At 41.4% G+C, this 25,736-nt stretch overlaps 1 protein-coding gene across 2 annotated transcripts in view; it reads right to left on the reverse strand.

Annotated features, from left to right (window-relative positions):
* LOC135219142 (negative elongation factor B-like) overlaps nucleotides 1-25,736 on the reverse strand; it is a 115,281-nt gene that overhangs the window by 62,569 nt on the left and 26,976 nt on the right. For both annotated transcript variants that reach the window (XM_064255649.1, XM_064255650.1), the window contains exons 2-7: nucleotides 20,900-21,026; nucleotides 12,694-12,792; nucleotides 9,532-9,720; nucleotides 7,582-7,764; nucleotides 4,767-5,023; nucleotides 1,365-1,527 (exon numbers count right to left, since the gene is read on the reverse strand). In XM_064255649.1, the coding sequence (XP_064111719.1) occupies nucleotides 1,365-1,527; nucleotides 4,767-5,023; nucleotides 7,582-7,764; nucleotides 9,532-9,720; nucleotides 12,694-12,792; nucleotides 20,900-21,004 (996 nt within the window). In that variant the 5' untranslated portion in view covers nucleotides 21,005-21,026. The remainder of the gene's footprint in view (nucleotides 1-1,364; nucleotides 1,528-4,766; nucleotides 5,024-7,581; nucleotides 7,765-9,531; nucleotides 9,721-12,693; nucleotides 12,793-20,899; nucleotides 21,027-25,736) is intronic.

Consider the following 25,736-nt stretch of genomic DNA (forward strand, 5'->3'; position numbering starts at 1 on the left):
TTGTAGGTTTGGAAGTCCTAAACGACAAATCTCTGTCTAAAATCCCTGCAGCACTGGTCATGGAACATTGGAAACAACAGATGGAACAAGTTCATGTGCCTTGACAGAAGAATCGTTTTGAGAGGTAACTTGCGCAGAAACAAGAACAGGTTTGGCACTGTGTGTTTGGCTGAACATAGAACGACTACAAGAGAAGAACAAGACTTCGAGGAGGACTTGATAACCTTCTTTTGTGGAGGGGCAATGAAGTCTCTCTTCCTCCAATGTTTGACGGGGATGGAAAGAGCAGACAGCAAAGATGAAGTCTGGATGAGAGAGTCAGATGGTACAGACGGCATGGAGTGGTGTGAGAGTTGTTGACAGCTGAGAAGAAACTATAGAGACTAATGCTCTGGTGGCTGACATGGGGAGAGGCATAGTAAGATGAGATGACATCACAGAGACAGTACACTTGTCATGGGGGATGAACTGGAATGCGAGAGGGAATACAGTAAGACAATACCCTCTTGGAGGCCTAGAGTCCCAACACTCGGTGATCTTGTGTGTGTCTCCTCCGGAAAAAACTGTACAAGGGCGAGGAGTCTCCTCCTTCACATAGGGAGGGCCCCCTCCCCCAAAACAGGGGCAGTCACATCAGTTACAAGATCTCAGGAACTCCCAATTGAATCTTCTTAAGCTGAAGCAACAGAAGACTGCGAGGGAGTAAAATCTTCATGAGAAGATTTTGGTAGAGAAGAACCCAATTGAGAAGGAATGGATGTGGATGCCGCCACTGAGGAAACAAAGTCTTTCCCAGATGGCGGAGTCAACTTCCTTTTACATCTCTTCTTATCAAAATTCTTCCACTGCTCAGGAGAACAATCAACAAACTCTGGACATGGGTTACTTAGGCTAAAGAAGTTAGATCTACACCTGCTACACGTATAATGGAGGTCTTTCACAAAGGAAGGAAGAAAATGGGAGCAGGAATTGTCATAAACCCCATGGCATTTTCTCTGAGGTTAGGTAGGCTTAGATGCACAAAATACACAAAATCACACAACAAAAAGAAAAAACCAGGATTCTTTGGCAAAATGCTGGCAGGAAGTGGACAACAACTCGCCTCTAAACAGAGCTGCACAACCCGTTCTGAAGGTGGTCAAGAGAAAACTGACGGATGGACCCAAGATGGGGTAAGGTAAGTCGGCTATCCCTCCTCCTTGGCTAACTTCCGATGCCACCAAATTCCTTATAACTTTTTTTTAACTGGACTCCAGCAGGTGCTAGAGAATTTTCCTTTATGTTAAGACCAAAAGTTTGATCTGTATACTATGAACAAACTGTACTAGTAGGTGCACTATAAATAATTTTAATATAAATATTACCCTTGGCATGGCTTCATTGTTCATTAGATGTTGCAAGAGACGAATCACAGAATTGGCTAAGAAGTTGATAGCATACGGATCACAGAGTATCATGGACAGATCTCCTAACACTTGTTCTTGGCCTCTTCTTATACTGTCCAAAAACCCTTGAAGCTCTCGAGACCTGTTGGTCAAATCATAACATGAAATGTTCTGCTTTCAATTTATGAATCAGCTTATAGCAAAATTTTCCATATTGTAAGCCATAATGTTCTAGCAAAATACAGTATATAAAAAGATTTTAGTAACAAAATATTTTTAAATGACCAAAGGAACTGAACCTGCAATATATAAAAATGATAAAATACAATCTCCTAAAAGTTTCCATTACAACCTTTCTGCATACCGTAAACATTTCAATGAAAAACCATGAAGTGAATATGTATGTGTGAGAGGTAATGCATGCAGTTTGTTCATTATGAGACTATTTATGATAAATACCCATATTTCATGCAAAAGCTCTCTAGCTGCATCAACTTTTTAAATCCTGAAAAACAAAGGATCCACTGCACATTGCCTAGAACAAGCTCTACTCTCCCTCAAATGTCAATCCTCCTGTGTGGCTTTGTTTGTTTGTTTGTTTTGTTTGTATGGTGTTTTTACGTTACATGGAACCATTGGTTATTCAGCAACAGGACCAACGGCTTTATATAATTTCCGAACCATGTCAAAAGTGAACTTCTATCACCAGAAATACACATCTCTCACACATCAATGGAATGCCTGAGAATCAAACTCGCAGCCAACGAGGTGGCAGGCCAAGACCATACCAATCACGCCATTGGCGCTGTGTGGCTTTGTGTGTGTACCTACCTCAAGCTGCTCTCAAATGAATAGCATCCTTTGGTGTTGCGCCATTCATTCGCTTATTTATTAAGCTCCCTCCGTTATGATTAGTGAATATCTCCATATTTTCAGTGTACTTTATGTTTTGGGTTGGTGGTGTCACTGCCACATTGATAGTATTCTGAAGACTCATTTTGTTACATTGCTAAAGTAATTCCCTTTATTTCTTTGCTATAGGACTGCATGACCTTCACTTCAAACTGGGACTTTGTTTTGTTTTGTTATTATAATCATGAACTTGTTTCAGTGTTGGTTTCTGTACTCTATTTAGTAATTGCAACTTTTCCCTAAAGTACAGTTGCTTAGTCTTCCTATTTCCAGTAACAGGTTGCCTTTAGTTCTCCATTTTTATTAGTCAGTACATATTCTTTATATATTTTTACACTTTCGTGTTTTAGCCATTCCCCCGCTTTGTGTAAAGTGATTTATGGAAAATTTGATGGTATTCTTTTAACACACAGCAATTGTAAAGGTGCAGAGGTGAGTGGTTGCAGCTCCAACAAACATGATTTAGTTATACTCTAACTTTTGTACGGCGAAGGTTATTATCTCATCTTTTTATGTTTATCACCTTTTCCAATCATTTTTTGGGTGCTTTTCTTTGCTTACAAGTGTTATTTTTTCATAATTATGCCTTGTAAGAAGTTTGGATGTTGATGGGAAGCAAGTTCTTGTAATATAAGCAAACATAATGAAAGCCAAGAAAAGCACTAAAAAAATCACTGGGAAAGTTGATAAACACAAAAAGATGCAATAATGAAACTCTCCCTACAAAAGCAAGTGTAAGTAACTCATGTTTGTAGCTGTTGACAAAAGTTCAGAACCAGCTAGTCTTTATTTTATATTAGAGGCGATTTCTGAAAAAATAGAGGGGACCAGGTGTCAGCTAGGTTTCTAGACACCTTCGAGTGTGACAGTAAGAAAAACTTTGACTGTATTTTTCTCAAAACATTAGTTTTGTACATTCAAATCTCTGTAACTTGGCTATTTATCATTGGATTTGAATACTTTAAAAAGCATTATATTCAGTAATTATTTGGGAATAATATCTCATGTTAATTTTACATTTATATTTGTTTTTTACATATAATAATTTATATATTTTTTTTTGGGTGCTATTTTCTTTCAAAGAAAACAAAACCTAACTTGATCATTTTATTCATGCGGTTTTGTTCTTTATGATATAAACTTTGATTTGGTTTTTGAATATTTAAAATTGTTTGATAAATAATGGTGGTGGAAGCTTTCAAAATTTGTGAAAAAAAGGTATAAAAAAACAGAAATATATTAATAAAAAATACACTTTTGCTCCTATTAAAGAAAATTTTTGTGTACACATTCCGTAAACACTATAAATCAGTACTGTAATTTTCATTACAATGGCTTATGATGACCCAAATACCCTGGCCGATACCCTTATTATAAAAAGAAAAAGGAAATGAATGAAAGAAGTTAAGGGCATGACTGTCCTTACTTCTGGCAAATAAGTAAATGGTAAATTAAACCTCTCTGCATATCAATTACTCCTATATTATGTCATAGTCTCATGAGTGAAGTCATAGCTATATGTCAAAATTCTCTTATCACATAACTCATTCAAAACAGTCTCACCCTGCCTGACTCGAGTAATCTACCTTTGTCTGGATATGTCATTATATCTCATTCTCACAATCCCTTTAGACATGTACGGACACACTAACTCGACTGTTCTCAAAGATTCTTTGCTCTCATTCCTCAGTGACATAGAAATCAAATGACACAACCCTTGGGTCACTTTGTGCGCCTATGTACTCATCACCTTGATTCACATGGCCCATATGCCCGCTCGACCTGGTTTTGTCATCATCACAGTTTATCAACACTTCATAAATGTGCTAACAAGTCTTTACTGCCTCGTAGATTTCTTAAACACATCAACATTGTCGAAGCATTCCATCATTTTCGCTTGACATACTTGTAATGGTCTGTATAATATATTCATTGTTGCAATGGAGCTGTTTACAAATGTATATATACAGGCAGTCCCTGGGTTATGACGTTCCGAGGTTAAGGCGCTTTTCAATTATATTCATCAGAAATTACTTCCAGGGTTACGACTCATGTTCCAGGGTTACGATGCCTCCAATGCTGATCTGGCAGAAGAAATATGACACCAAAAATGCAAAATAATCAATATTTGAAGGTTTTTTTTATGAAAAATGCAATAAGAATGCAGTTTACATAGTTTTGAATGCTTCCAAAGCATTAAAACTAAAAGTTTTCTTAGGATTTTTTTATGATGTTCCGGCTTACAACAATTTTCGGGTTGCAACGCGTCTCAAGAACGGAACCCCCATCGTAAACCAGGGACTGCCTGTATATATATATATATATATATATATATATATATATATATATATATATATATATATATATATATATATATATATATATATATATATATATATATATATATATATATATATATTATATATATATATATAAATTATACAGTGCTTTCAAAATAATAAGACTTACCTCTTTGCATCAACTTTGCCTTCTCTTATGCAAGCATCTAAACACCATGTGAATTTGTGACATGGATCAACTGCAATAATATCATGAACTTCCTTGTCATGCAAAGCCATCAGGAGCTCTGCTCGTAATGAACAATAATGAATGAATCTTGTGCGTAGAAAGAGAGTACGTAAAAACTGTAGCACCATGTCGTACAGTTTTACGTTTTTTCCTATCATATGAACGAGTTTTTGTACCATTTCACCTTGACGACGAGCCTATAAAAAATAGAAACAAATAAAAACACTAGACACAAGCCTGACATCACAAAACCCAGCATGTAACACACTGAAGGTTCACATGCTTCATCACTAAATACATGCAATTGTGTGGGGTACATACTGATAAAGTATTATGTAATTACTGAAATATAATGCGTATACAGCATTATTACAGAAAAATACATAATACTAATACAAATAAATATTGCATTCAAATAATAGGTATATATGTCTAAGATATTCTATCACATACAATGTATTCTCTTCTTATTGTCTCCTCAGTTTACTGAATTACATACATACAAATCCCTTAAGATATCAAAATTCTTATCTGCAAGACAAAGGAATGCCTTTAAAACAAAAACTTCCTGACACATTCAAATGCACAAAAGTAACCACAAAAAATTCAAACAGCTGTGATGCAATTAGTGGGACTTGCCCATTTTACCAATTGAACATATTGATAATGAAGTCTGCATCTATAAAAAAAAAAAAAAAAAAAAAAAGTTGATAACACAAAAAAAGACCTTACACAAACCCATTACAGGAGTCCCCGGTTATTGGCGGTCTCGGTTAATGGCGATCCGTTTTTATGGCATTTATCTAGCGCCATAGGCAGCTACTTATGGCGTCATAATGGGCCAAGTTTCAGTTATCAGTGCCATAAGGTGCTGATAATAGTTATGGTGCCATAACATACCTAACAGAGGCGCCATTAACAGGTTATCGGCACCAAAAGCGCCATAAATTACAGAGTTTCGGTCAATGGCGGTTTTCGCTTATCAGCATCCAGCCGAGAATGGAACCCGCCCCTGCCCCCAATAACCAGGGACTGCCTGTAGTCATAATTAGTTTTAGCCAGTACATAAATGAATTACAGTTACACTAATCTGAAGAGATGTGGAAAGAGCAAGCATGATCTCCACACCAGCTGCAGCAAAGATACTAAGTGATGACTGGTGGAATGGAATGGAATATGGAACTTAGGCCAAAAGACAAGCACTGGAACCTATGAGGTCACTCAATCCTCAAAGGGAAACTAAGGGTAAAAAGATCTGAAAGGCATAACAGGAGGTAAACCTCATAGTTGTGTTGTGAAACAATTATGAAAGGGTGAAAAGTACAGTAAGAGAAATGAAAGGGGTTGCAGCTAGGGGCCAAAGCGATGCTACAAAGAAGCTTGAGTAATGCCTAAAGTAGGGCCATTACCCAAGAGAAAAAGAATGCTGAGGAATGTTAAGAGCTATAGAAGAAAAGATCCTGGAAGTGATCAACTTATCACCACACTAAAGCTGAAATTAAAACAAACCAACAAAAAGTTGACAGAATTTCTAGGTTTAAACAATACAGCAATTTGATGACCAACTTCTGTTCAGCTAGAAAACCTGTGCAAATCTTAACCTTGAATGTCTCTGGAGAACTAACACTCCATGGAGGTTAAATGGTCCAGAAGCTTCTGCAAATGCTTCGCTGCACTTGCAGTCTGTGGAATCTGCCCTGGATGGATATGTCATCAATGAGGCTGTGTCAAACTCTACACAGTAGGGAGCCCGCATTTGCGTTCTCTGTATTCGCGCTCTCCAGATTCACGGATTTCTCTCTGGACCATATCTACCCATTATTTGCGGGAAATTCACCTATTCGCTGGGTTTTCCGACAAAAATAATCACTAATTAAGAGTATTTTCATGCTATTTTCATGACTAATACTGTATTAGTAAGTTTAATAAGATTAAATGATATCATATAATATAAAAATAATAATTCTCTCTCTCTCTCTCTTACAGAGATGTATGTTTTTTGTATGGTAAATAAATGATTAACTATTTTCAAATATTAATGTTAATGTAAACAGCAATAATATCAATAAATTAAAGAAAATACTATAGTGAATTAGTAAGATTTTAGCTTATAATCTAAAAAAAATTATGTAACAATGAAGGAAATCCCAGTCTTCTCTCTTTAACTTCAGGCACTAAAGCTGTCAAATATATCAAGTAATGTGACAGGAGGGGGAGGAGCTGTTGTGTTGTTGCCACTAAGTGTTCATGTAATTTCTCTCTCTCTTTTAATGAGATGAGAGAATTTTTATAGTACATGTTCTATATGTTTATTAATACTTTCAAATAATAATAATAATAATACATGCATATAAAGTATCTGCCTGGCTAGGATGAAATCTAACTTATTCCAGTTGACAAATGGCCCTACACTCTGCAGTAAGTAAAAGTTATGAACAAAATTTTGTATATTGTGTAGGAACAAATAAACAACTGCTGCTGACACCAGATGTCATCACCAGGAGTCACAGAAATGGAAAACACATAAGACATCCATAATGACCAGTTGCAAACATAAGTGAAGGATTGGATAGTAAAAACTTCCAGCTACACCTAAACAATTATGTAAAAGTCTGTAAGTGAACAAACAAATGCATTTCTATAAAAATATTGAGTATATCAATATAAAAATTTAATTACAAACAGCCAATTAAAATAAAAATCTTGAGCAAAACAATTTTTTGGCTGGATAAAATAAAAAAGTGCTGTCATTTACCTTTGGAGAAGGACTGAAAAATAAATTATTTAGGTTTTCCACATTGAATAAGGTGTCTTCTTTACTGGTGATATAGCCAGTTAGTAGAGGAGAAACTTCGTCACCAAATAACGCCTGAGAATCTTTCCAAATCTGACGCTTTACTTCTGTATCACAAGCTTCATATAACTCTCTGTCTCTTACCTGAAAATAAAAACTGTAATAACAGAATGGAAGGCTTCGGAACTACAGTTAACTGCAATTATAATAACTGTCACCTAATAAAAATTATGGGGGCTTGACATTAAATAATCATATGGTAAGGCACATTGCTCATAAGCGAGAGACGAGAGAAGAGGGTAGATAGGGGGGAGACGAGGGATGAGGGAGTAGAGGGAGAGGGAAGAGAGAGAGAGAGAGGAGAGAGAGATAGAGAGAGAGAGAGAGAGAGAGAGAGAGAGAGAGAGAGAGAGAAGAGAGAAGAGAGAGAGAGAGTTGGCCTGGCAAGGCTTAGTAGAAACTTGTAAAATCCAAACAGTCAATAATTTTGGACAATCTCCCTTAAATCAATTCTAATTAGGTGGTACTACAACTGTGTGGATGGAGCAGAGATTTACAATTCAATTTTTGGGTATCACAGGGGGAAAGACTTAAGTAAAATTTTTGCACAGACAATTGGCCTGCGCCATGTGTAATATGAAAAGCTACTAAAGATAACGCCTCATGTAAACAATTTCATAAAAAAAAAAAATAAAAAAAAAACAGCCAAATTATAGATTCTCAAACAGCTGGCATGAAGGATTATTAATTTGTAAATGAGAGATGAAAATTGGAGAAGAAAGCTAAAGCTGAACAGCTACATGGGAAGAGACCAAGGGGAATGGTGGGTAAAGTATTCAACATAAAGTCAAAACAGAAGAATAATGAGCTGCAGCAATTGACTGGCTGATCTTTCTCTCACAGCAGCTTATTACCGATTAGCAAATACTGCTGATACAAGATTAGTATTTTAATTTCATTTTCACCTTAAAATGAAGTTTTACTTTGTGCCTATTTCTTAATCCCACACATATAAAACTGACTGCTATCCATTTAATTTTTACTGGGAAATATAATGTTTCAAATGCTTATATGCCAAAATAATATCTTTTCTCTCTCTTTTAATTTTTCTGACTGATTGTATATACGTATTGTAATAATACAATTTATATGGAAACTTCTACTGCCTAAGACATCACCACAAGAAAGCTTTTGGAAAATCAAAACATATCAAGGAATAATGCCTCTTCTGCTATCAACTATTAGTCAATACAGACTAAAGAAGGAAGAAATGACAAATATTATTTTTGAAATACATTTTCTATAATAAAAGAAAGTTTTATATAGTATATTGCTTAACAGTATGAATTTTAATTGAATAACTTCATTTCTTGATTAATTAATTTTCTTGACAAATTAATTTTGATTTAATCTTGTTTAATAATTAATTAAAGAAATAATTAAACTTTGTGTTATTTTCAAATAATAGTAAATTTCCCCAAGATTGTGAATTTCACTTAAAAATTTTGAATTTAATAATACATTTTTTTTATTTAAGATTTTTATAAGTGTTTCATTTACTGACCACCAGGGATAGGATCTGATTTATGTAGAGTTTGAGTGGTAGTTAGAGCTGGTTTCCTTCAATTTTCTTGAAGTGAGTTAGAACTGGGAAGATATTTGAAATACTTAGACTTTTAAAAATTGTCGTTGGATAAGATTACCTCACACTTACCTTAATGAATTTAGTATGATTTCTTGCATGATTAATAGGCTTTTTAAGGGATCATTGTTGCCTTTAGAGTGTTTAGTCATATTTTATCCATGACGAAGGTTCAGGTGTCTGGCTGTTGTGAGGTAACTATTTCTTGATTGGTAAGTGTGGTAACCAGATATTTGGGTTTTTTGTCACACTATAAAAACAGTACTTACCAGTATTTTTAAATATTTATCTTCTACATGCGACATATGCTTAAGTATACACATAACTACAGGTCGTAGGCCCCTTATCTTTATCACAGGAAAGCTTTTCGTCAGGAGTTCTTTTAATTTACGATCCCTATCTCTTCCTTCTCTTTTGCCGAGTTCCGTAATCTGAGTGATCAACTTGTCACGTAGCTCCTGAAAAAGAGAAGGGTGGAATTAACATATGAAATTACTTTATGATATAAAACGAGGTACAGCAAGGTTTCATATAAGTAAGCCTTTATCTATGTTAAAAGATTCAAAGCTACCTGGCTATTTTTCTAGTAATTATACTACACATTCAGGAGTCATCTAGTGCACTGAAAGATTCGCTATTAAATTCCTAAAATTGCAATAGTATCAATCTAGTCAGTTACGAGACAAAGGCTACTTCAATTATTTCAGACAAACACTACTTCTATTATTTCATCAGCTACTGTGTGAGCAAAAGCCTAGTTTGTTTGTTTGTATGATGTTTTTACATTGCATGGAATCAGTGGTTATTCAGCAACGGGACCAACGGCTTTACGCGACTTCTGAACCATGTCGAGAGTGAACTTCTATCACCAGAAACACACATCTCTGACCCCTCAATGAAATGCCCCAGAATCTAACTCACTGTGGCAGGACAAGACCAAACCGACCACCCTACTGAGGCGCCTAAAATACCTATTAAAGAAGAGTAACTTGCCTCAACAAATGTACTTCCTATGAACTAAACTGAGATACTATTTACATTGTATTAGGTTCCACTGATCATAATATGCAATGACTGAACATAATGTGGAAATCTACTATACCCATTTAGTATTTTTCAGGTATTGGTAAATATGAATATTTTCTTCTTTAGTCCCCTGCAGGGTGTTACAAAACCCAGGGACTCATATATATATATTACCACTGAGGTTCTCAATACGGTAATTTACACATAGTGTATTCAGTTAAGTACTGTGGAAAACAAACACTGGAATTTTAAAAAAATTAAGCTTTAACATGACATTGTGTCAATCCAGTGTAAACTAATATGTATAATAAAGAAATACTGAACCAGGAAAACAGGAAAATTTATAAATTTTTTTTATTACATAACATCAAATATCAATTACACATTACATGGAAAGGGAGTGAATGAGAAATTCATTTAAATCAGTGTGTGTGTGTGTATATACATATACAGTGGTACCTTGAGATACGAGCGTCCTGTGATACGAGTGCTTTGAGACCCGAGGTGGAATTCGGTCCAAATTTTGCCTTGAGACCCGAGCTGTGTCCCGAGATCCGAGTTGGTTCGGGGACGCCACCGCTAGTTGGCGTTCGCGGGCAGCATCAGCTGGGAGCATCCCACGAGCTCACTCGCACATGTGGCCGACAGATTTAAGTTGTGTTTGTGAGCTGTACTCGTGTTTTCGCTGTTTTTTCACGAATTAGTGAACTTTTTTACCTACCATCATGGGGCCAAAGAAAGTACGTGCAAAGGAGAGTGGCGAAAAGAAGAAGAGAATGCTGCCGATAGAGGTAAAGCGAGAAATAATAGAAAAACATGAGCGTGGTGTACGAGTGATGGAACTGGCCCGGGTGTATGAGCGTAGCACATCGACCATTTGTACCATCCTAAAGCAAAAGGATGCCATCAAAAGTGCAAAAACAGCTGTAGCGAGGGGGAGGAAGAGCCGCAGGAAGTGATTCTTACAAGTCAAATTAAAGACATGTTAGCAATGTGGGAAACACTTTCGAGTTTCATTGAACAGAAACATCCAGAAAAAGTTTTCGACTAGTCGTGCTTCAGCGTTATTTAATGACACTTGTTTGACTCATTTCCGGAACATTCTAAAAGGGAGGCAGAAGCAAAGCTCTTTGGATAAATTTTTGTTAAAGAGAAGCGCAAATGAAAGTGCTGAAAGTGATTCTAAAAGGCAGAAAACAAGTGCTGATTAAACTTACGTATCGCTTAGGTTAAGTTTTAAGTTTAAAGTGCATTTAGTATTTTTTCAAATTTAAGTTAAGGAAAGTGCAAATTTTTATTAAAGTTAAGGAAATGCAGTTTTAGTTTACATTTTAATGTTATCATTTTGTGTTCGAAAAAATGCTGTTTACGTAACGGGACTAGCCCCTCCCTGCTCCCTCCTCCTCCTCCTCCTCCGCCACTCGACTCCGTTAGCCAGCCGCACTCGCCTGTCAGCAAGGTAAGATTACGTGTTCTTAACTTTTTGTTGTGTTACGTAACTTTGTTATTCATTGCTAAATTTTAGTTTTAGTTTACATTTTAATGTTCATTTTTCATTTTCTGTTAGGAAAATTCCTGTTTACGTAACGGGACTAATGTAGCCGTCCAGCCCTCCCCCTCCGTCACTCGCCTCCCTTAGCCGCCCGCACGCGACTGTCACCAAGGTTAGATTAAATTAACTTTTTCTTTTCTTTATTTTACTTTAATTCTATTCATTACTAAAATATATTACTGTATAATTTTTTTGTACTATATTTCTACATTTATATGTGTGTTTTCTTCATTATTTACGATGGTTTGGGGGTATATTTCATAGGTCTGGAACGGATTAAATACATTTCAGTTAATTTAAATGGGAAAAATTGATTTGAGATACGAGTTTTTCGAGTTCCGAGCCCGGTTCCGGAACGAATTAATCTCGTATCTCAAGGTACCACTGTATACAGTGGTCCCCCAGTATTCGTGGGGGATGTGTACCAGACACCCCCCCCCATGAATAGTTAGAACCCACAAATGTTTGGATCCCCCATAAAAATGCTAAAAACTTCCTATTTTTTTAGTTAAACTCAAGAAACACCCACTAAAAATTTTTATACTTAGTTTTTTAATAGTTTTATCACAAAAAGTGAATTTTATGATGAAATTGATAAAAAAAACCAGGAATTTGTGGATATTTCTCATTGAAAAATACCGTGAATTTTCCGTGAATAATGGCGGGGAAACGTTCAATAGAGAAATCCGCGAATGTGTGAGTCAGTGAATCCGGAGAACGCGAATACGAGGGGTCCACTGTATATGGAAAGAAATGGTGCATGCAATTACTACCAGATATAAAAATATCATACTAAGTCAGAAATGAGCCATGGTTTGTGTCTTCCAGTGACTGCATAAATTACTTAACCTACCTCCATTATGGAGTTGTGGAAATCTAACCGTTTCACTCCGTGGAGATCAAGCAGGTGTAACATGGGCCTCAGGGATGGCAAGAGGATTCCATTTTCTACCTGAAAAATAAGAAAAAAAATAATGTACTAATTGGGAGAAAATTGCAAAGGACATGCACACTATGCTAAATCTGTGACCATGACTCCATCTTACTTTTAAAGAGTCTACTAAATAAAAAAATATATAAGAATATTTACCAAGGTATTTTAAAATGATTAGAATCTGATAAAAGTGGAAAAATATAACAATTTTTAAAGTCAATTATTTTTCCTAACTATACAAACCTGAGGTCCTTTCCAATAGGAATTAATTAAGGCAAAGCCTGGACACGGCCGGTGAAACCTTTCAAACAAGGCTGTTCGGTAGTTAACTACTGGTCTGGCAGTCGGGAGGGACACATAAACATTCCAATTTGCTTCAGGCCCAGGTAGCAGATTGAGGGGTGGCATGAGGTGGGCAATTAATGTAAAGGACCTCAGGTTTGTAGTTAGGAAAAATACAATTTACTTTCAAAAATTATGATTTGTTCCTCAGTCCTTTACAATAGGCAGACTTACTGATTGGTGGGAGGAATCTGAGTGAGCCTCTATGAACCAACTAGAGTTCAGCACACCTGATAATTATTTCATGCCAGGTCGTAAGAACGACGAGGGAAATCCAGCCACTGGCATCTGATCGGGGTTAGGAACTACGAGATCAGAGTCAGTCTGATCTCGCAGTCCCCTTTCCTGCCTTGTAAAGGGAGGATATTACTTCTACAAAGAAAATGGATGTCACTTTTAGGAGTGTCTTACCTGCATCGGCAGCCCAGTCCAGCATGTAACGGTCTGTATAATCTGCCCGAAGGGAAAGAGTAGGACGAAAGAGATGAAGGAGAACCGGTCACTCCACAGACATACTCATTCATACTGTACAATGAGGCGAGATGCAACAGTGTCCTGTTATAGGAGCTGGGTAAACTACACAATTTGCTGAGAAGGCACCACCGGTCCCAAGAAAAAGCGTCCATGAGCCTGTGGACAATATCATGATGGTAATGAGAGGTGAAGGTAGTCTGGCATGCCCAGACCCCCACTTTCAGTACCTGTTGAATCAACAGGTTCTTATGGAATGCGAGGGACCGGGCAATGCCCCTGACCTCATGAGCTCTCGGACGAAGGGTACCGGTGTCGTCTACGCCAGCAGCAGAGTACGCCTTCCTGATTGTCTCATGAAGCCAGAAAGAAATGGTGTTCTTGGACACTTCTTTTTTGGAACCTCCAGTGCTAACGAAAAGTTGTCGACACTCAGGCCGGAGATTTCAAGTCTTCTTCAGGTAGCGCCTTAGCGCTCTAATGGGACAAAGCAGCATCTCGTCTGGATTGTTACTAATAAAGTCACTCAGGGAGGGGATTGAAAAAGACTCCAACCAGGCATCAGGGACCGATGGGTTCTGAGTCTTCACCACAAAGTCTGAGATGAAACAAGTAACCGATCTCCATCCTGTTGAGTGTTTTACATTGAAGGAAAGATCATGAACTTCACCAACTCTCTTTGTCAATGCCAGGCCAAGCAAGAAAACAGTCTTGAGGATCAGATACCTGATTGACGACGCTCTAAGGGGCTTGTACAGAGCACGAATCAGGCTCTGCAACATCGAGTCACATCCCACGCAGCAGGCGTGAGATTCCTGAGTGGGCAAGACATTACAAAGATCCTCATGATGAAAGATATCTTGAAAGAGAAAAAGATATCAATACCCTTCAGCTTTAAGACCAGGCCTAGCTTGGCACTACAGCCTTTTACAGCTGAGACAGAGAGGACCTTCTGTCAACGAAGAAAGATGAGGAATTCTGCAACCTGCTGAAGATACCCCATCTACGACAACATCCACAGAAGCAGGTCCATTTTCCCTGGTATACTGCTGCAGAGGACTGTACAAGGTATCCTCCCATTTCTGTTGCTGCTCAGCGAGAAAAGCCTCTCACTCGCAAGAGAGGGTGGATAGCCTTCAGCCGTGAAGACACAAGGAAAGCACTGCCTGATGGTACCATTCTACGTGTGGTTGACACAAAAGGTTGTGCCAGGAGTGGCATCTATCTCAGTGCCTAGGAAAGTAGAGCCAGAAGTTCAGGATACCAAACAGCCTGAAGCCATTTGGGAGCCACCAGAATCATCCACAGATTTAAGGTGGTCAACACTGTTGATCACCAAGCGAATCATGCAAAACGGGGGAAAGGCGTATACCTCGAGGTTGTCCCAAGGGTGTTGGAATGAGTCCTCTGCAGTGGCCCAATGGTCTGGTACAATGGAACAAAAAGTCTCCAACTTCCTTTTGTACTGGGTGACGAGCAAGTTTACGACTGGCCACCAACATAGGCGGATCCAACTTTCTGCCACATCTTGGTGTAGGGACCAATCGGTTCTTATCACCTGATTTTGGCAACTGAGCTTTTCTGCCACTGCATTCCTCTTGCCTGGAAAGTATCTCACTGACAGCTCTACTGAGAGGGCTATGGCCCAATCATGTACCTGCATTGTCAACTGGTGAAGCAAGAGAGACGCAAGACCCCCTTGCTTGTTGACGTATACCACTATACTATGGTATTGTTGCTTATCAGTACCAGTGTCCCATCACTTTAATGAAACTCTTGGAGAGCCAGGAAGGCCACCTTGAGTTCCAGGATGTTGATGTGAAGGTGCTTGTTGAGATGGTTCCACACTCCTGCAGTTAGCAACACCTCTAAGTGTGCAACCCATCCCTCGGTCGATGCATCTGAGAACACAGACAAGTCCGGAGGGGGAGTACAAAGTTCCACTCCCTATTAAGAGGTTCCTGTCACTGAGCCACCAGTCCAAATCCTCTCTCACCTCCTGCGAGAGAGGGACGAGAGCAGATTGAGTACCCGATACAGCTCCAGTTCCAGGGTTAGAGCCCTTAGAACTAGAGACAGGTGAACGAACTGGAGTCTGAACTCCTGGGGCTCCCGTGACCTAGACCCTGGGGACAGTGCCACGGTTCCCACTCCTGAAGGAGCAGGCGAGCCAATGAGAGAACCAACTGCTTCCTCAGGGACAGGATGCAGACCCTTAGAAACCCTATGACGAGGTTTCTTAAGGGGTAAAGAAGCTACCTTCCTTAAGCTGTGAAGCCTTCGAAGAAGGAGGTGAGAAGTCGGGAGGAGGCAGACGACGAAGATGACAACATCTTGTGAGACCTCTTCTTTGATTTCTTCTTCACCAACTTCTGTAGGAATGTTGTCAGGTCCCCCCAAGGGGCACCAAATGACTCAACAGGCTCAGAACAGGTTTGGGAACAACAGCAGGAGCAGCAACAGGTGGAGTCACCTCAGACACCACCAGGGTGAGAGAGGCACAGCAGGAACAGGCAGAGGTGCCACTCTGAATCCAGGAGAGGGTGGCACCAACGTCATGGGCGTTGGCAGATGAGGATGCGTACCCATCACCACCGAAGGGGTCACATTAAATGGTGATGGGCACAGACTATTGTGGGAACTGAAGCAAACCTATGCTGGGTTACCATATAGGTGGCAGTGGTAACCACAGAATGGGAGGGCCACTCTCACCTCAAAGGAGACCCTTTGGAGCTAGAGAAGATCCCCAGAGGACTGTTGTCCGAGCAGGGCAAGCTAATTCTAATGAACCAAACAACTCACGTAAATGCAACTGCGTATGAACCGTACTCATCTGCAAAAAACTATTGCTTACCTCCCAAATGCACTAGTCTCCTTTGAGGACCAAGTCCCTCAAGAAGAAAATACAGAGGGATTCTGTGTCTGCTATTTTACGTGCTCGGACCCTAAGGTTCAAGACATGAGGATGGAACCTGAGTAAGCACTTGAAAAAGTGCTGGTAGTCGGTATTGAAGCACCTAAGTGTCTCGGTACTTTCTTATTCTGTGCCTAAGCCAAACTGGAGAGCAAACTCCCCCGAACTGGATGAGAAACGCCTAAGATTCTGTAAAATCCCAGGCAGTCGATTTAACACCAGCTGAGTGCTCAAAATTCTAAAAAATCTTGAATGCTTGGCAAGACTCCAGAAATTCTAAGGAATTTATTCACTCTGAGACTCCTTCCTGATTCTCGTAAGAACAATCATCGGGAGTGGTCTTCTCTGGTCTTCAGAGCACTCGCAATTTTAAAGTGGTCTTTCTCTGGTCTTCAGAGCACTTGCAATTTTAAAGTGGTCTTCTCTCGTCTTCTGAGCACTCGCAATTTCAAAGAATTCAAGCATTTGGCGAGCCCCAGAAATTCTAATGAATTCAAGCCTCAGCGATACTCCCGAATCTGTATGAAAAATCATCCGGAGTGATCTCTCTTGCACTTCAAGAGCTCATAATTCCAAGGAATCTGAGTGCTCGACGAGCACTCCGACTTTTAAGGAATTAAAGTGCTTGGCAAGACTCCCAAATTTCATAAGAATGATAATCAGGAGCAGTCCTTTCAACTTCCGAAGAAATTGAGGAGGAACCGGCACAGAACCAGTCTTACTTGAAGATTTCTAAGAACTGGGTCAAGAACGTGACTTCAATAGATCGCACACTCTAGGCTCTGAAAAAAGCAAGACCCCATAAGAGAATGCAAATCTGATCCTGTCCTAAGGGTGGGAAGAGCCAACAAAAGAACAACTACATCTTTGGAGAGAGGCACTCCTTTAGAAATTCCATAGAACTTTCAAAGGGAACCTCTTTCCCGCTTCTCCAGATGTTCGAATCTTCAGAATTGAGTTCCAGGTGGGAACCTAAAGAGCACTAGTGGGCAATCAGAGTGCTAGTGGCAGTGCAGGCAGGAAGAGATTAAACACGTCAATGTTTTGCCCATTCTCTTGCCCTGTGCCGGAACTGGGACGGTGAGCAGAATATCTGTCAGCAGCTTGGGATGCTCAGAATTCATTAAAAAACGAGTATTCGGAGTGACTTGCGAATGAGTCTCCGACACAGCACCAGTCTAGAGGCTGAAACCCTAGACTGGTGATATGAATCCAAACTGAAACTTGCACTCCCACAGCTCCTGAAACATGAAATCCAGGGGCATGCAAATCATTTCCTGAGCCAGAAGGTTGGGAAGAGCTGAGAGATCCCACTGACTGCCTCCTCAGGAGGAGGCAGCTCCATAGAAATCCTGCAAATGAACTTTGTGTGTGTTGGGGAGGAGGGAAGCAGCCTTCCTCTTTGGCCAAAGGGGGCCTATCCAGTTTCCACGGACTTCCTTGAGCCTCAGAAAAAGAAGTAGAGGATGATGTTTCTTTCACAGGGCTTCTTTTACAGGGTGGTGATTAGAAAATGTAAATAGCAGTGGCAGGAGTCACAGGACAGTTGGGGCCAGAGGCACAGCAGAAGCTGCCAGTGACTGGTTATCAGGGCAACGGTAGCAATCTAACAGAACACACAGCAGGGGAACTACACACACACACACACACACACACACAAGAAGTAGTGCCACAGCATACTAAGAGTGCCACAAGTACACTCCCAAAGGTTAGGATAACCAACACAGTGAGATATCCAACCATCTACCTGTGCCCTACAACTGCCAACTGTCAACCTAAAGAAAAAAGATAATTAATAAAAGGAGACTCCTGAGAATAAGTCATCCAGTCGCCAACACACTCCCCCCTCCTCGCCCGACAAGCAAGCAAAGAAGAGTAGAAAATATCCCTCCTGAAGAAGATGCCATAAGGAAAGAATACCAGGAGAGAAAAACTGAGGGTGAATGCTCCGAAGTTTTCCTCCCGGCAAACTTCTGACAGCGCAAGTGGCAAGAGGAACATCTCAAAATTTTTCTAATAAATATAAATATACTATCATGCCCTTATAATCAAAGAGGGTGTGGCTGTGAGTGACAGAGGGTGAATGTTACATCCTTGGCCGCCGACCCCGAGACATACTGGGGAAAGGCAGCCTGCAAGGCTATCACAAATCGTGGGTCTGTATATTAATAAATATCAAACACAGTACATTCACTATATAGAAATAATACAAGAAAATATCCTACTGGGAAAAGCAAGTTTAACGACAATTAGGCTAGAGCTCATGAAAACACGTCTGCACCACATGACGGCCAAAAGCACAGTGGAATGTTTACATCCTTGTTCCAGCTTTGCTGTATGGAATTCCTATTGTTATGGACTGGAGGTTATATTGTGTAGGAACAAATATCCAAGTAGCAATTCACATCACTATGAAATATGACATTTTTATAATAAATAACTTTTTGTATATACTTACCAAGTAATTACATAGCTATAGTTTCTAACTAGTACAGCAGCTAAAATTTTAAATCCGCAGTAGCAATTCTTTTGTTTTTGGTGTAGGTAACTAGCCCTACCCACATCGGGGGAAAGAAGAGCAACTAGACAAAGGCCTGTCAATTTGTTTGTGCCACATGTTCTTGCAAGGGGAGGCGAGTGGGCTCCCATTCGGTAATTACTTGGTAAGTACATACAAAAAGTTACCTTATTACAAAAAAATGTCATTTTTGTATATGTAACTTACCAAGAAATTACATAGCTGATTCCTACATTGATAGGTGGGCTGCAAGGACATATTCTACACCCAAAATATTAGAGAATGAAATAAATTTAAGAATAGAAAAATTTGCCAGCATCAGTAAAAATGCGTATTGTTCCTTACCTCATAAGAGAGCTGCTGCAAGAAGTTACTGCCTCTGGCTGGCACTCATCTTACTTTGTATAGGCATGGCAGTATAGCCAAGGGTCATCTACTACAACAGTGGCAGCTTTAAGTGCAGGAGTATACTCTGATCGCTGATAAAACATAAAAATTTTTCCCCTGTTTGGGTGCAGTATGATCACAAAATAAAACCAGACAATTAAACAAATACCTACACCAAAATGATTAAAACAACAACACCCATCTGGGATTTTCACTGTAGTATTTCTGCTCTTCTTAGGAGGTACCGAGGGGTACTGGAAGCGTCCGACAGTGGCCTCTTCAACGCTCTAGACTTCCCATTAAACCTATTCTCTGGGCTGGATGCCTCTGAGCTAGACAAAAACTTAGACACCTCCAAAAAAATGCCTTTCCAATGGCTGTCTGAGGCATCCTAAGAAGTTGCAACAGGTGCATCTGAGGGGCTGACTACCACTGGGGCAGACCCTGCTGACTCCCTTGGGCCTACAGTATGGCTTCTCCCAGGTTCAGGGGTGTGTGCCAGGGACCTTTGCGTAAGAGAATCAGCAGGAGAGGCAGCCAGCCCCCCCAACTAACACTTCTCTTGCAGCACTGTTAAAACACTGATTACCTACCTGATCCATTAGGACTCGAAACAAAGTCCCTAATTGAGCCATTGATTCCACAGGTAATGGTTGGGGTGTTAACACTTGGGAAGGAATAGGGAGACATAACAGGTGCAGAAACAGGTAAATCAATGCTATTTTCCTGATTAATAGTACTCTTACTATAATGTCTAAGAGTCACCATTCTTTCTGTATCCTACTCTTAACTTATTCAGATGAGAAGAAAGCACTTTCCATTATTTAGAGTCCCAGTTAATACATTCTTCACATGTTAGATGCTGAACAAACTTAAGTCAAGCAAATTGTGTGCATCATACCTAGCAGACTTTAATCAAAGGTTGCAATTGCAAGTAAAAGATGAACTTGCGTCTGACATTGTTACATTAGGGAATAAGTCTAAGACAAACCCTTGAAAAGTCTAATCCATGAAGAAACCTTGGTCTTTTTAAGAAAAACCTATCTGAAGCAAAAAGTTACCAATTTGTCTGCATCTACAAACAGTAAAGAAAAAACGAAGTCTAAATCAGCTGAAGATCAACAACCATTGTTGTCAGCCGGCAGAAACAATAGACAAGCCTTTGCCTAGTTGTTCCTCTCTACCCCGATAGTGGGTGAGGCTAGATAGGTACACGAAAAACAAAAGAATTGCACCTGCAGATTTGAAATTTTAGCTGCCGTACTAGTTAGAAACTATAGCTATGTAACTACTTGGTAAGTTACATATACAAAAAGTATGTTTTCATCCATTCAAAGCACAAAACAAGCAATGATACTTCCATTTGCATATAAAAAATTGTGGTTTATTTACCAGCAAGTAAAAGAGAAGAGTACAAAAATTCTCTATTTGGAAATATTCTTTATCAATGTTGCACCAGATAATAAGTCAGCATCTAAAAACCAATTACTTACCTGAAATTCCTCTATAGCTTTAAGAGGGTCAGTGCAATGTGTGAGTGACTCTTTCAGGTACCCTCCTCCCGGAATGCCGATTTCTTCCAGCCCAAAGCCAGCCATAATGCATTACGAATTTGTTTCTCTGAAATAAAGAATATAAAGGAATTACACTGAAGGTTACACTTTGAACATTAAAACAGATAAAAGTTTTTTCAGAAAGTTAGGAATTCATATGTCAAATACTGTCATTAGGAGAATTATGCTACTTTATTTATCTTTGGGAGTCCTTTTTTTTTTTATCAATTTGCTCCACTTTAAATTTAACTGCTTAGTGTGTAGGATGGAGGTCTTTACTCTTGAGTCATTTATTTCTGACATAAATAAACCAGATTTGCAAGTATTCTCATTATAATAATTAAAAGCATTAATCTCAAGCTGAAAATCAGTTATGGTCATAGTGGTTAAAATTGCAATTTTTTAAAATAAATTGTACTTTTCCTAACTATACAAAATTATACTTTGATTTTTTCTATCTGTCCATCCACCTATGGTGTTTACACATGGTAACACTGCATCCTGGGCTTTAAATAATATCCTATTTCGAATATTAACGGTGTAATTCACATACAGTAAATTATTAAAACACTTTTCAGTTGCAAATGCACACCCAGATATCCTTTTATTGACCTAAAACTTGCACATAGCGTAACTATTTAAAGCCCGGGAAACAGTGCTACCATGCGCGACCACCAAAGGCGGATGGAAAGATGAAAAAAAACAGAGTATAGGTCCTTTACGACAGGAATTGCTTGAAGCGTAGCCTGGACACAGCCACTGAAATCTTCAAACAAGGCAGTTCGGTAGTTAACCACTGGATTGGTCATTAGTAGTCCCTCCAACCGGACGTAAGCATTCAATTTGCTTCAGGCCCAGGTAACAGATTGAGGGGTGGCATGAGGTGGGCACTTAGAGTAAAGAACCTAGGTTTGTATAGTTAGGAAAAATGACAATTTGTCGAAAATTGCATTTTTCCTAACTATACAAACCTGAGGTCCTTTAACAATAGGAAGTAGCTAGCGGCAGCTGGAACGGTCGTAAGCTTCGAACAAGGGGAGAACGGTAGTTAACTGCTTGTCCGATCGTCGCGCGCCGCGCGACTGGGAGGTAAACAAATCACTTTTGCTTTTGGCCCATGCAAAATACGCAGAGTGAGGGGTGGCATGAGGAGGGACTATATGTAAAGGACCTCAGGTTTGTATAGTTAGGAAAAATGCAATTTTCGACAAATTGTCATTTGTTCCGATACGTAATACAAACCCTCGGTCCTTTAACAATAGGAAGACTCACTTCTTGGTGGGAGGAATCTGAGTCTTTTGATGAACAGACTGGTGTTCGTCCATCCCTGGAATGCCTCCCTGGTCGTAAGAGCGAGGGAGGGATCCAAGCCTCTGTCCGATTGATCGGGGTGTGCACCGCAGGATCAATGGTCAGACCTCTGGGCCGAGTACTAAGAGAGAGGCAAGCGTATCTCTTTGTACCAGCATTATAAGAACTTTTTCCTTACATGAGCAAATGTAAAGTAATGGGTTTGTCTCATGTCGGCATCCATTTCTCCCCCTTGTTGGAGAAAGTGGTGGATATACACTCCTATCTCTAGTTCAAAGAGGTGTAGGATGGCAGCCTTCTGTTGAATAGCTTACCTGCATCTGACTCCCTTCCAGCAAGGTAACGACCGTATCCCTCTGCCCACAGGTAGAGGTAGAAAAAGATGGTGAAGAGAAGCCAGTCACTCTCTCATTCACGCATTCATTCTCCCAGTCATACCGGATCGATGCTGTTCTGCCTGCTCGGGTGCTGGGCGGTAAGCTTACACAACGTGTTGAGCAGCCACCACAGGTCCCAAGGAAAAGGTATCGAAGGACTTGTGGGCAATATCCCGAAGGTAGAAGGACGTGAAGGTGGTCTGGTTGGCCCAGACACCTGCCTTCAGGACCTGCGCCACGGAGAAGTTCTTATTACGGAACAACGCTAAGGAGGGTCCGATACCTCCTGACCTTCGTGGGCTCTCGGTCGGAGCGTACGGATGTCGTCGCTACCATCAGCTTCGTACGCTCTCCTGATCACCTCACGCAGCCAGAAAGAAAGCGTGTTCTTGGAGACTTCTTTCTTGGTAACCCCAGTGCTAACGAAGAGGCGTCGACACTCAGGCCTGAGATGTCGAGTTCTCTTCAGATAGCGCCGTAGCGCCCTCACAGGACAAAGCAGCATCTCATCCGCATCGTTATCGGTGAAGTCCAGGAGGGAGGGGATCGTGAAAGACTCGAACCTGTCGTCAGGGATCGACGGATTCCTGAGTCTTAGCTACGAAGTTCGGGACGAAATCGAGCGTCACAGATCCCCAGCCTCTGGTATGTTTAACATCATAAGAAAGGCCATGTAGTTCCCCTACTCTCTTCGCCGATGCCAGGGCCAGCAAGAAGAGGGTCTTGAGAGTCAGATCCCTGTCTGACGACTCTCGGAGTGGCTCGAAGGGTCTTCGAGTCAAACTCCTAAGTACGAGAGTCACATCCCCACGCAGGGGGCCCTGAGTTCCCTGGGTGGGCAAGACCTTTCGAAGCTCCTCATTAGCAAGGATATCTCGAACGAATTCGAGATGTCCAGTCCCCTCGTTTTAGGACGAGAGCCAGGGCGGCTCTATATCCCTTAACTGTGGGTACTGAGAGGAGCTTCTCTCGGCGCGAAGAAACACGAGGAAATCCGCTACCTGCTGAAGAGTGGCTCTGAGAGGAGACAGACCCTGTCTACGACACCAACCACAGAAGACGGCCCACTTCCCCTGGTACACAGCTGCAGAGGACTGTCTGACGTGGTCCAGCCATCTCTGTTGCTGCGCTACGAGAAAAGCCTCTCGTTCGCAAGAGATGGTGGATAACAGCCAGCCGTGAAGTTAAGGACTGGACTGCCTGGTTGTACCGTTCTACCTGTGGCTGGGCTAGAAGGTTGTGCCAAGTGGGTTTAGCTCTCTCGGTGCATCCGCAAGAAGAGCCAGCAGGTCCGGATACCAAACGGCTTGTGGCCGTTTGGGAGCCACCAGGATCATTCTGAGATTGGGAGTGACCAGCGCTCGACTGATCACTTTCCGAATCAGACAGAAGGGAGGAAGGCGTACGCGAAGAGGTTGTCCCAGGGGTGTTGGAGAGCGTCCTCTGCAGCTGCCCATGGGTCCGGCACAGCTGAAAAGAAAACCTGAAGTTTTCTGTTGTGCCGGGTGGCGAACAGGTCTACGACCGGATCCCGTCCCCACAGGTTGAAGGACCTTTCCGCCACGTCTTGGTGTAGAGACCATTCGGTCCCTATCACCTGATCCCGACGGCTGAGCTTGTCTGCTACTACATTCCTTCACATTGCCTGGAATGTAGCGTGCTGACAGCTCTATCGAGTGAGCCGTGGCCCACTCGTGCACCTGCAACCGTCAACTGATGGAGCGGAAGAGACTAGCCCCCCCTGCTTGTTGACATATGCCACTACTGTGGTGTTGTCGCACATCAACACCACTGAGTGTCCCACCAAGGGGGCGGATCCTGAAACTCTTGGAGAGCGTTGAACGCCGCCTTGAGTTCCAGGACATTGATGTGAAGGTGCTTCTCGTGATGGTCCCACACACCTGCAGCCAGCAACTCCTCCAGGTGTGCGCCCCTCCATCCCTCGGTCGATGCGTCTGAGAACAGAAGCATCTCCGGGGGGGGTGGGGGGAGTGCGTATGGGCACTCCTCTTAAGAGGTTCTTTTGTCGTCGAGCCACCAGGCTAGGTCCTGCCTCACCTTGTCCGTGATAGCCACGGGAAAGTAAGGAGGATCCTTGGCCTGAGACCAACTCTCCCTTAGTCTCCACTGGAGAGACCGCAGGTGAAGACGCCCGTGAGGGACTAACTTCTCGAGTAGTGACGACAGATGGCCGATCACGACTTGCCATTGCTGTTGCTGCCTGTTCCTGCCGAAGACAGGAACCGGCCGTCTGCCTCCCTGAATTTGCTGATACGCAAGTCTGCGGGAAAGACTTGCCCTGCTACCGTGTCTATCAGCATACCCGGCCCAGGTACTTCATCTTCTGCTTGGGTTCGAGGTCGGACTTCTCGTAGTTTATCACGATCCCCAGATTCGCGACAAAACTTGAGGAGCCGATCTCTGTCCTGTAGCAACTGCGAGCGGGAGCTCGCCAGGACTAGCAATCTTCGAGATACCTCAGAAGACGTATCCCGTTTCGAATGGGCCCAAGCCGACACCAGAGTGAACACTCGCGTGAACACCTGTGGGGCGGTTGAGAGACCGAAACAAAGTGCCCTGAATTGGTACACCGTCCCGTCGAAGATGAAGCGGAGGTACTTTCTGGAGGACTGATGGATGGGTATTTGAAAATACGCGTCCTTCAGATCCACTGAAAGCATGAAATCGTTCCCCCTGATCGAGTCGAGCACTGAGGTTCGTGCCGACTCCATCGTGAACCGCGTCGTCGCGAACGAAGCGGTTCAGGGGAGAGAGGTCTATCACCGGACGCCAGCCCCCCGATGCCTTCTCCACTAGGAAGAGGCGGCTGTAAAAGCCCGGTGACTGGTCCTCCACGTTTTCTTTCTACAGCTCGTTTCGCCCAGCATGGTCTTGATCTCCTGTCGAAGAGCATTGTCCTTTGTTGATCCATTGACATAGGTCTGTAGATGGACCGGTTTGGAGATGAGGGGGGGCCGAGACCTCGAAGGGTAGTAGATATCCCTCCCGAAGGACGTCTACTATCCCAGTTCTCGGCGCCGTAGCGCTGCCAAGTCGCCCCAATGGCTCGCCAGGCACCCCCCCACTTC

The sequence above is a fragment of the Macrobrachium nipponense genome, chromosome 1 (genome assembly GCF_015104395.2).
Source record: "Macrobrachium nipponense isolate FS-2020 chromosome 1, ASM1510439v2, whole genome shotgun sequence".
NCBI lineage: Eukaryota > Metazoa > Arthropoda > Malacostraca > Decapoda > Palaemonidae > Macrobrachium > Macrobrachium nipponense.